This window comes from Bos indicus x Bos taurus, chromosome 11 (genome assembly GCF_003369695.1).
Source record: "Bos indicus x Bos taurus breed Angus x Brahman F1 hybrid chromosome 11, Bos_hybrid_MaternalHap_v2.0, whole genome shotgun sequence".
In the NCBI taxonomy this organism is placed as follows: domain Eukaryota; kingdom Metazoa; phylum Chordata; class Mammalia; order Artiodactyla; family Bovidae; genus Bos; species Bos indicus x Bos taurus.
In genome coordinates, this window is record NC_040086.1 from 59,624,833 (window position 1) to 59,637,345 (window position 12,513).

Consider the following 12,513-nt stretch of genomic DNA (forward strand, 5'->3'; position numbering starts at 1 on the left):
CCACTGAAATCAGACAGAATCTGTATGGTATTAAAACTTCGACCCAAGTATTAGATAATTCTAAAGTGTGTCAGAAGGAATCAGAACTATTCAGAATCAAAGAAAAGGCATCAGGGCAATCACAAGTCTGATAAGTGAGACAATACAAAAGGGTAGAATAAAATTATCACAGGGATTTCTAAAGTATACCATAAGGGATTCAAGAGCATGGGCTTATTCCCCAGAATCAGAAGGCACTGAGAAGATGACAGAATCTTAAGTAACCACCACCCCCATCCTTTTTCCGGCCAGTATGGAGCTGCTTGGAGGCTGGTTGGGGTGGTGAAGTCCAAAGCAGCTTCTGGAATTTCTGAGCAGCCCTGGTCGGTACAAGATGGACCCAGTCGTCTTGAGTTACACGGACAGTCTACTGTGGCAGTAATTTGTCTCATACTGGATCCTCCAAGTTGGCTCAACGTTCATGTGTTTGCCTTTGAGTACTTTGCCAATAGTCAGTTTCATGACTGCTCTGACCATGTCTTCTTCACTAGCCCTGAAGTCACTCAGTTTATCAAGTACACTGGCAACCCAGCAGAGATCACCATGTTGCCTGAACCCTTGGACCTCTCCAATAAAGAGTTATTATTTTTAGCCATCAATGATAATTCCAACCACACAGCTAGGGGAATCCATTGGAGCCTGTTGGTTTATCTCTAAGATAAAAATGGCTTTTTTCATTATGATTCTTATGGTAGTAGCAATTAATTCCACCCAAAGCAGGCAACAAAGAAATTAGAGGCTCTCTCAGGCAGAAAAGGAAACAAACTAGCCTCTGTGGAAGAGAAAGCGCTCAACAAAACAGCTATAACTTGGGATATACATGATATGTAACACTGAGGCCTGTGTCAGAACTACTTTAGACGACAGCCAGAATCACTATTGCAGCTACTCACTCTTACATACATCATAAAGAATAGAGAAAAATGGAAGGATCTCATTGCCAGACCTGCCAAAATTTAGCTGTTGAAATATAGTTGACTTTTGAAGTCTCCTCTTTCTGCCTGTCCCCATGGATTGGATGGCTGTAGTCTCAGTGTCTGAGGGAAGATGCCTGGGAGAGGAAATCTTCGGATGCTTGCTTTCTCCTGAGAGAATGTTATCCTCTGCATTCTCCTAATGGGAAGTTTTGCTTTAACCCTAACTTTAGAGCAATATATGTTCTGTGAAAATGTCTTCAAAATATGCACCAAAACCTTAAAACCAATCTTAACCAATCATAACACTTATTAATTCCCTTTTGGTCTCCCTTATCCACACTGGTTTATTCCAAAGAAAAAAGACTGATCTGTAAAACAAATTAAGAATATGTGAAATCTAGAAGCAAGAAGAAAATCATAGAAGAACCAAAAACTTATTGCACAGTCCACATATTCCAAAAGATCAACTGGCTAGAAGCAGATCAAGTCACAACTAAATGTAAGATCAAATATTATCAGTTACTCAGTTCTATGATACCTCTTCCATTCAACAAGCAAAGGCTTTCCCTGCTACAAGCTCTGCCAATACTTGATATTATCAAGATGGTGTTAGCCTACAGTCGCCCACTGATTCCTAGAACACTTTAAGAGAGAGGGAATAGTAAATAATGCTGTTAAAATAAATGTGGTATACCTCTTGTTTTGTATCTGAAACTTACTAAAAGTTGGTTTGAGATATAAAGGAAAAAAGTGACCTTTCTCAACTCTTTCACTTAATTCAAAATGCAGATAATGAAATTTTTGAAATGTGGAACCAAGAATAAAAAGAAGTATTATTCCTTCCAAAAAAAAAAAAAAAAGAAACCACTCGCAACCCTCCCCCTACTCCAAAAAGTAGATGAGATCCAAAACCACGTGAGAAAATATTTACCTAGTAGCAGTATCAGTCTAAGAGATTGAGGCGAAAAATGTATACAAATGTATCCAATCAGTTTCTCATAGAAATAGTTAATGTATGTCTTATTCATTCTAAGAATCTGTGCCCAAGAGCCAACATAAAAACACTAGGAACAACATTTAGTGTATAACTTAAATACAGTAAGTAGTTAAGAAGAGATAAATGAAGATAGGTAAGAATCTTTTTTAAAACTGTAACTTTCGAGTAACTATATTATACTTCAAAGAAACTGTAACAGTTAGAGAAGTACAATTATGATGTGGGATAAGTTCAAACATGATTCTAAATGTGCAGTAGCTATTGAAAGCCCACACAAAAAGAACATATTCTATGTTTAATGGAAAAGGAGCAGCAAAATAAATAACTCGTTATTCAAATACTGAAAAAAATGATTAACTTTTTCCAATGAAAATCTATATTCAACAAACAGGAAACAATGGTCATGTGAAATTATTTATACTGAAAATATTTGTTTGCGTTTGATTTCTCCATGTATAAAGATTTTTAAATATTTTATATTATTTCTTGTATATCCTGAATGATAATGGGTGTAATAAATGACCTACTAACATGAAACAGGGGTTTCCTATCAAAAACAGGTGCCTTCATTTTGTAATCTACTGGTAACATAATGTTTGTGGCATTCGTTACAAACACCTTGACTTAAAAGAAATTACAGACTCAAACAGTAAAATAAACACATGGCATACCTCAAGCACAGATATGGACTTAAAGAGTCACGAAGACATCTCTCAAGCTAGCAAGATACTCACCCAGCAGTTTGACATTAACCATAGCTAAAAAAAAAGAATGTCCTTCTAATAAATGAGGTTGTTGACACAGACATACAGAAAACAAGGCATGTGGAGCGTGAAAGAAAATAAGTCAGTCTAGCAAGAGGAGAAGGCAATGGCACCCCACTCCAGTACTCTTGCCTGGAAAATCCCATGGATGGAGGAGCCTGGTAGGCTGTAGTCCATGGGGTCGCAAAGAGTCAGACACGACTGAGCGACTTCACTTTCAGTTTTCATTTTCATGCATTGGAGAAGGAAATGGCAACCCACTCCAGTGTTCTTGCCTGGAGAATCCCAGGGACAGCGGAGCCTGGTGGGCTGTCATCTATGGGGTCGCACAGAGTCGGACACGACTGAAGCAACACAGCAGCAGCAGCAGCAAGAGGAAAAGTGCTCTGGCTGAAAGAAATCAACCTTCCTCCCTTCTTGAGAGGATATCTTGCATGTGGATTTAGAAATGGTCCACACTCTTAATATACCAGACCAATTTCTCTGTTTTTTAAGATTAATTATTAATGAAATTGAGTTTGAGATTCATCTAAATTAAATGTGTCTCCAAATTTCTGTCACCTATGAAGTCAACAAATATGGGATAAGATTAGCCCTGATATACAGACAGTGGCTGTTTCCAACTGGAGTGAAAGGAATATTCTATTAACCAAAGGTTAAAAAAAAGAAAACTACAGTCACTCTAACATGATATGTTCACCTATGCCAAATATTTTGTTCATGCAATGAGTCATTCATTCATTAAGAAACCGACACATTCAGAGATTGAAACAAGAACATGTCAGGGACAAGCTGCTATTGCCATACACAGATAGGACGTTTAGTACTGAGAATAATTTGATCACCACAGAAATCTAAAGGCATGAGTACATTTAATTGGACTCTTTCAAGAATCAATGAAGATCTAAAAACTTATTAAAATGTTGATTAAAAAACTTACTGAAATGATCAGGTGATCCCAGAGTGGAAAAGACACAAGTTAAGAACTGAAGTCGCACCTGAACTTCAGCACTATGGCTGTACCTGCAGTTAAAAAACCGTTAAAATAATTAGCTGAGAGACCTTATATCTTAATTATTTTTAAAGATCTAATGGTCCTAATCTTAAATTGTACCAAATAAATAAAATTCCATTTAAGAACTCAATTATTAAATATTTCAAATTATCTTTAGCTACACACACAAAAAATGGCCAAAGCCAAATGTTACAGGAAAGAATTATTTAATATTATAAAACTCTACAAATTATTAGAACACAAACTTTCAAATTAGATAAGTAGGTAAGAACAACAGTAGAAGAAATGTTAAAGTTATGCAGTATGTACATTAATTTTAATATTTAATACATTTCCATCTAGAAAGTCCATGTTTCACTGTCACTGTCCCTCCAGGGATAATACTATATTCCTTAAACAAGAAATGTTAATGATATATCATTTCCATAAATACAATTCATGAAGAAAACAAAATAAGCATTTATTTTGATAATAAATTATAAATAAATAAAATTGTATCATTTTATTTTGATACAAAATAAGCATTTCTGAATGTTATTTCAAATCTAAGTAACTGTAATTCATATGTACAAAATTCAATGTATAATGTAAAAATTGCTTTGAAAGCTTGTTAAGTAGGTAATTTCACATGGTTCTCTGGGAATCAGTTTGTCAGCATTTGCAAAGGAAAGCATTTGAAGAATCAAGTGTTGGTCTGTGGTACAGGAAAGGTAGGAGATGGGTCTGAAGAGGGAAGCAGGGGCCAAACTGCTGTGAGCCTGAATGTCAGAAGAGTTTGATACTGTTATGGACAGATAAGAAAGTCACTTATCTGGTGAAGGATGCTGGCAAAAGAAAAGGGGTAGTGATCAGATTTGCATTTTAGGATTCCTGTAGCAGCTCTGTACACTGCACACTGAACTGTGACTGTGATATCACAACATTCTAGTTCCCACAAGCACCTGAATCAACGAGACTGAATCAATGAAGAGTTTTTATGTTACAACTCAAAAGGCTGGCTGGGGATGAATTGCCCAAATTACCATGCCAACAAAAGAGAGCAGCCACTCTGAGCTATAATCTATATCCCAGTTTGCAGATAGAGTCTCTTAATTCAATTTCTAAATATCCGTAAGCAGGTGCAAAATTCTAAAAGCTTCCTAAAGTTAGCTGGTTTCAAAAATTACACTAGATTTGCTACTGAAGTTTAAAGTTAAGCTTTCCTACAGATTGAGTTTGCTTGATATATCTTAATTTTTCTTTACTGTCTCATATTAACACTGGCAAAGTAAAGATAATATTTGCTTCATTATTGTTGCAGTGTCCTTTCTGAAGTTCAAAGTACTTGTGTCAAGCTGGCTGGGAATTGGGGGTGTGGTGGGGTGGAATACCGTAAGCAACTCACAGACTAGAACACTATTCAGATTAAATTCAAGACCTTCTCTTAACAGTTTTCATCCTTTTACCAATAGGGCAGATTTTGTAGCAGAGACTTTGGAGTATAAGTTCAAATACGAGTTCTATCATACATCAGTTCTGCGATTTTAAGTAAATTACTACACTTATCTGAGCCTGAGGATGGGGAATAAAACAGGAATAATGCCTTGTCCTTTACAAAGTGCCTTTACTTTCTGAATACTTCCTTCCCTGAGAGTAAAGGGACCTATAACTTTAGAAGGTAGGGACAAGTCCCTTTGTCCTTCTTTCTTCCACTTTCACCATAGTGCCACTGGCTCCACATTTCAAAGGACTCTTGCCTGCTCTGTTAGAATCCCACTGGCTGATGAAATCACCAGCCAGGAAATTTCCTGGGATGCAAACCAAAAGTGTTATCAATACTGATAAACTCTCCTGGGCTTGTCCATGGCTCCCAATATTACAGAAAATACAGGACAAAAACAGTCTCACCACAGGCATAAAACTCTAGTGAAAAACTGCCACCTTAAAAAAATTAATCTCTTTACAGCCTAAATGTTGGCACAGGGTTTTCTCTAGAGGCAACTGTATTCAAGGAATATATACTATGTCCATTTATTAAATGAAATGTTATCTTTAATGCAACAAGAATCTTTTTGTCCTATGTAAAAATCTTAGAACTTGCCTACTATAATCTCCACTGAACAAATGGAAAGTAATGTGCCACAAACTTATGAAACCAGTATGCTTTATCAAAGAGCAACAAACGTACAACTCAGTTTTCACCCTGAAGAAACAAGCGGATTACGCCAAATTAGTCCAGACAGCTCTCTCTTCTAAGATTTTATTCTCTTAAAATGTCAGGTAACAAAGCAGACTAGAGGACTGGAAGGATACTCTGGCATACCCTAGGAAAGTGTAAAACTTATACTCATCTCCAAACAGTACCACATAAGCAATGCTTCTTTAAAAAACAAAAAACAAAAAATACAGGCATCAATGCTATGAGGCTCTACTTCTGGCTCCACTAACAAAGTAAGCAACTTCACTGTTGCCAATGCTGTCAATAACCAAGTGTCAGACATGTGTTCATTTTCTGGCACTTAATGTTGGACTTTTTCTTTCTGAGTATGATTCATCTGAGTCTGCAATGCCCCTCTGTTAAGTTCGTGTCCCTGCTCTTCAAGCCCACAGGCTTTGTTTCCAATGGGAGCTCTCTTGCAATTTAAATGTTTCTTTGTTGACAGGTTAATTTGAATTCTGCCTTCTAAAAATGCTGGTCAGTGTGGTTTTACTCCTGCTCCTTGTTGATTTTAAGGCTACTATAGAAAATGTATGGAGATACAGATTCAGAAGGCAATAATCTTTACCTCTGCTTCAAGAAGAAAAAATGAAAGAGGACAGACTATGAAGAATACTTAGAATTTTTAAAGGATTTAAAGAGAATGCACCTTTACAGAGGTAAGTTTGTAAGCCAAGTTACAGAAAAGAATAAATTTAAGGAAATATCTCAGAAATAATTTAACAAGCATAAAGAACAATTTCTAAAAGAAAAAAAATCATTGAACAACAAAACAAGAAAGGTTAGTTGATTTAGATTTTAGAGGGCCCAAATACTAGACAGAATAAACTACAATTTATTTTTTATTCAGCGAAGAGTCTAAATGAGGGTAGGAGTCAAGTTTCTTGCCTGTTATATACCATAGTTTATTTTAGTGACATAACTACAATTTATAGATGACCTACTATGTGCCAGAAACAGCTTACTAATTTATTTATTCTTAAAAAAAAAAACTCATACACTAAATAATTAGAAATTAGAGCATTAAGTAACTGAAATAAGGTCAAACAATAGATTCATAACCTAAACCCAGATCTGTGTGATTCTCGGGCCCATGTGCTTTCTAAAAGTATCATTAATGCCTTCTGCAATTCATAAGCATGAGTAATTAACAATTATGGGGGAGGCTGAGGGAAGAAAATTGATCCAAAGGTTGGTTAAAGAACTGGAACAGTGTTTGTGGGCATGTCCACTTGTGAACCGCAGAGTCTTAATCACTGAACTGCCAGGAAAGTTCCTGTTCTAACTTTTAAAATGACGGTTCCTACTTCAAATTAGTTGTTGTGTACCTTGAAATTAATACTTAAAACGTATCCAGCACATAGCAACTATCAATGAATACTGGCTATTTTTATCACCACCACCACCATTATTCATGATTCGAAATACACATATACAAAAAGGGCCCCAAGTTTTAGATGACCTGGAGGATGGCAGTACACTGAAAAGCAAAGTAAATTTTGGAGAAATAACTGATGGGGGGTGGTAGGAGGAAGAAGGTGGACATGATTTCATTTTTGGAGGTGAACAAGCATGCCTTAAAAACCCATAGGTTTTCTGAAAACTGCTACTATCTGATCCGTTATCTACATGAAACTTTTCTATGAAGATGTTTTCTCAATAAATACTGTGTATATTTTTCTTATTTACGGACATGGTGGTTTCCATAACTATCAGTTTCCACTGACTCACAAGTAGAAGCTTTCTGAATTCTACATGATTTCATCTATGCAGGAATCTCCCTTTATAAGAAACTTTAAACACAGCTATACAACTAATCAACTTCTACTAATACTTACACAAAGGCACTTCAATATATCCAGACAATATTTTTAATTATAAAATATTAACCATCTGTACCATAACAATTTCCATTTTCACGTAATAAATACTAGTATATAACTATAATAATGAAGGAAAATGGTTTAAATTAATTCTATGATAAAACATTTTTTCAGAAGTAAACATTTATATTATTAAATATTAAATATTATTCAGTTCAGTTCACTCAGTCGTGTCCGACTCTTTGCAACCCCATGAATCGCAACACACCAGGCCTCCACATTGATCACCAACTCCTGGAGTTTACTCACACTCATTTCCATTGAGTCAGTGATGCCAATCAACCATCTCATCCTCTATCATCCCCTTCTCCTCCTACCTTCAATATTTCCCAGCATCAGGGTCTTTTCCACTGAGTCAGTTCTTCGCATCAGGTGGCCAAAGTATTGGAGTTTCACCTTCAGAATCAGTCCTTCCAATGAACATTCAGGACTGATTTCCTTTAGGATGGACTGATTGGATCTCCTTGCAGTCCAAGGGTCCCTCAAGAGTCTTCTCCAACACCACAGTTCAAAAACATCAGTTCTTTGGGGCTCAGCTGTCCCTGTAGTCCAACTCTCACATCCATAAATGACTACTGGAAAAACCATATCTTTGACTAGATAGACCTTTGTTGGCAAAGTAACGTCTCTGCTTTTTAATATGATCCCTAGGTTAGCCATGACTTTTCTTCCAAGGAGGTAAGCATCTTTTAATTTCATGGCTGCAGTCACCATCTGCAGTGATTTTGGATCCCAAGAAAATAAAGTCTGCCACTGTTTCCCCATCTATTTGCCATGAAGTGATGGGACCAAATGTTATGATCTTAGTTTTCTCAATGTTAAGCTTTAAGCCAACTTTTTCACACTCTTCTTTCGTTTCATCAAGAGGTTGTTTAGTTCTTCATTTTCTGCCATAAGGGTGCTATCATCTGAGGATCTGAGGTTATTGATATTTCTCCCAGAAATCTTGATTTCAGCCTGTGCTTCCCTCTAGCCCAGTGTTTCTCATGATGTACTCTGCATATAATTTAGTTAAATAAGCAAGGTGACAATATACAGCCATGACGTACTCCTTTCCTGATTTGGAATCAGTCCATTGTTCCATATCCAGTTCTAACTGTTGCTTCTTGACCTGCATACAGATTTCTCAAGAGGCAGGTCAGGTGGTCTGGTATTCCCATCTCTTTAAGAATTTTCCAGGGTTTGTTATGATCCACAAGGTCAAAGGCTTTGGTATATTCAATAAAACAGAAATAAATGTTTTTCTGGAACTCTCTTGCCAATGGATGTTGGCAATTTGATCTCTGGTTACTCTGCCTTTTCTAAATACAGCTTGAACATCTGGAAATTCACAATTCACATATTGTTGAAGCATGGCTTGGAGAATTTTGAGCATTACTTTGCTAGCGTGTGAGATGAGTGCAATTGTACGGTAGTTTGAGCATTCTTTGGCACTGCCTTTCTCTGGGATTGGAATGAAAACTGACCTCTTCCTGTCCTGTGGTCATGGTTGTGTTTTCCAAATTTGCTGGCATACTAAGTGCAACACTTTCACAGCATCATCTTTTAGGATTTGAAATAGCTCAACTGGAATTCCATCACCTCCACTAGCTTTGTTCATAGTGATGCTTCCTATGGCCCACTTCACTTTGCATTCCATGATGTTGGCTCTAGGTCAGTGATTATACCATCATGATTATCTGGGTCATGAATCTTTTCTGTGTAGTTCTTCTGTGTATTCTTGCCACCTCTTCTTAGTATCTTCTGGTTCCGTTAGGGCCATATCATTTCTGTCCTTTATTGAGCCCATCCTTGCATGAAACGTTCCCTTAGTATCTCTAATTTTCTTGAAGAGATGTCTAGTCTTTCCCATTCTATTGTTTGCCTCTATTTCTTTGCCCTGATCACTGAGGAAGGCTTTCTTATCACTCCTTGCTAGTCTTTGGAACTCTGCATTCAAATGGGTGCAGAGTGCATTCAAAAGGGTGCATTCAATTCAAGTATCTTTCCTTTTGGCTTCTCTTCTTTTCACAGCTATTTGTAAGGCCTCCTCAGATAGCCATTTTGCTTTTTTTGCATTTCTTTTTCTTGGGGGTGGTCTTGATCACTGCCTCCTGTACAGTGTCACGAATTCCGTCCATAGTTCTTTAGGCACTGTATCAGATCTAAGCCCTTGAATCTATTTTTCCACTGTATAATCTTATGGGATTGATTCAGTCATATCTGAATGGTCTAGTGGTTTTCCCTACTTTCTTCAAATTCAGTCTGAATTTGACAATAAAGAGTTCATGACCTGAGCCACAGTCAGCTCCTGGTCTTGTTTTTGCTAACTGTATAGAGCTTCTCCATCTTTGGCTGCAAAGAATATAATCAGTCTGATCTCAGTACTGACCATCTGGTGATGTCTATGTGTAGAGTCTTCTCTTGTGTTGTTGGAAGAGGGTGTCTGCTATGACAAGTGCGTTGTCTTGGCAAAACTCTGTTAGCCTTTGCCCTGCTTCATTCTGTACTCCAAGGCCAAATATGCCTGTTACTCCAGGTATTTCTTGACTTCCTACTTTTGCATTGCAGTCCCCTATAATGAAAAGGACATCTTTTGGGGGTGTTAGTTCTAGAAGGTCTTATACGTCTTCGTAGAACCATTCAACTTCAGCTTCTTCAGCATTAGTGGTTGGAGCATAGACTTGGATTACCATGATATTGAGTGGTTTGCCTTGGAAATGAACAGAGATCATTCTGTCATTTTTGAGATTGCATCCAAGTACTGCATTTCAGACTTTTTTGTTGACTATGATGGCTACTCCATTTCTTCTAAGGGATTCTTACACACAATAGTAGATATAATGGTCATCAGAGTTAAAGTCATCCATTCCAGTCCATTTTAGTTCACTGAGTCCTAAAATGTCAATGTTCACTCTTGCCATCTCCTATTTGACCACTTCCAATTTGCCTTGATTCATGGACTTAATATTCCAGGTTCCTATGCAATATTGCTCTTTACAAAATCAGACTTTGCTTCTATCACCAGTCACATGCACAACTGGATTACTTAAAATAATATTAAATCATATTATATTTACAATGCCCTAATACGCCAAAGCCTTTGACTGTGTGGATCACAATAAACTGAGGAAAATTCTGAAAGAGATGGGAATACCAGACCACCTGACCTGCCTCTGGAGAAATCTGTATGCAGGTCAGGAAGCAACAGTTAGAACTGGACATGGAACAACAGACTGGTTCCAAATAGGAAAAGGAGTACGTCAAGGCTGTGTATTGTCACCCTACTTATTTAACTTCTATGTAGAGTACATCATGAAAAACGCTGGGCTGGAAGAAGCACAAGCTGGAATCAAGATTGCCAGGAGAAATATCAATAACCTCAGATATGCAGATGACAACACCCTTATGGCAGAAAGTGAAGAGGAACTAAAAAGCCTCTTGATGAAGATGAAAGAGCAGAGTAAAAAAGTTGGCTTAAAACTCAACATTCAGAAAACGAAGATCATGGCATCTGGTCCCATCACTTTATGGGAAATAGATGGGGAAACAGTGGAAACAGTGTCAGACTTTATTTTTTTGGATTCAAAAATCACTGCAGATGGTGATTGCAGCCATGAAATTAAAAGACGCTTACTCCTGTGAAGAAAAGTTATGACCAACCTAGATAGCATATTCAAAAGCAGAGACATTACTTTGCCAACAAAGGTCCGTCTAGTCAAGGCTATGGTTTTTCCAGTGGTCATGTATGGATGTGAGAGTTCGACTGTGAAGCAACCTGAGCGCTGAAGAATTGATGCTTTTGAAGTGTGGTGTTGGAGAAGACTCTTGAGAGTCCCTTGAATTGCAAGGAGATCCAACCAGTCCATTCTGAAAGAGATCAGCCTGGGATTTCTTTGGAAGGAATGATGCTAAAGCTGAAACTCCAGTACTTTGGCCACCTCATGCAAAGAGTTGACTCATTGGAAAAGACTCTGATGCTGGGAGGGATTGGGGGCAGGAGAAGAAGGGGACGACAGAGGATGAGATGGCTGGATGGCATCACTGACTCGATGGACGTGAGTCTGAGTGAACTCTGGGAGTTGGTGATGGGCAGGGAGGCCTGGCGTGCTGCAATTCATGGGGTCGCAAAGAGTCGGACACGACTGAGCGACTGAACTGAACTGAATACAAAACTGGTGACTTCTGAAAAAAGTATTTACTTTTGATTCCTAAAAACACTGCCTTATGAAAAGAATCTATAGTGAAGGTAAATCAACTCCTAAAGTTATATAGTTTGTATTTCCCTAAGGTTAAGCATTATTAAAATAACCTTACAAAAGTCATATTAAAAAAGAAACTTCCTCTTATAATTTTATAACTATTTTTCATTATATTTATTATACAAAAAAAAGGAATGGAAAACTGAAAAATTATCTTATCTTTCAAAGCAAAGACAATCAACACTACACATACCTTACCTAGTTAAAGTATACTTACAATGCATGCTTTTGTCTGCCTTCTCTTACAGCTTGAATATAGTATACCAAATTATCAAAGAAAAGCTTCATCATGTTCAGTTCTTTTTCTGCCCACCTGAACCAATTAAAAGAGAAAATAATTTCAGAGGCACAGGGTGAGATAAATCTATTCTAGAACAGAGAAAAACACTATAGTGCACCTTAATTTTTATGAAGTTATAGTATGATTGTGTTTAAATCTCAAAATATTCAATCTCTGTGT

General features: G+C 37.2%; 1 protein-coding gene and 1 pseudogene across 4 annotated transcripts in view; one reads left to right on the forward strand and one right to left on the reverse strand.

The window, feature by feature from the left end:
* Positions 1-12,513, reverse strand: part of USP34 (ubiquitin specific peptidase 34) — a 240,584-nt gene that overhangs the window by 106,153 nt on the left and 121,918 nt on the right. For all 4 annotated transcript variants that reach the window (XR_003513389.1, XM_027555584.1, XM_027555581.1 and 1 more), the window contains exons 20-21: positions 12,271-12,366; positions 3,658-3,740 (exon numbers count right to left, since the gene is read on the reverse strand). Coding sequence is in view for 3 of the 4 variants with exons in the window: in XM_027555584.1 (XP_027411385.1) it covers positions 3,658-3,740; positions 12,271-12,366 (179 nt within the window). In the remaining variant the exon portion in view is untranslated. The remainder of the gene's footprint in view (positions 1-3,657; positions 3,741-12,270; positions 12,367-12,513) is intronic.
* Positions 276-1,967, forward strand: LOC113901343 (annotated as a pseudogene).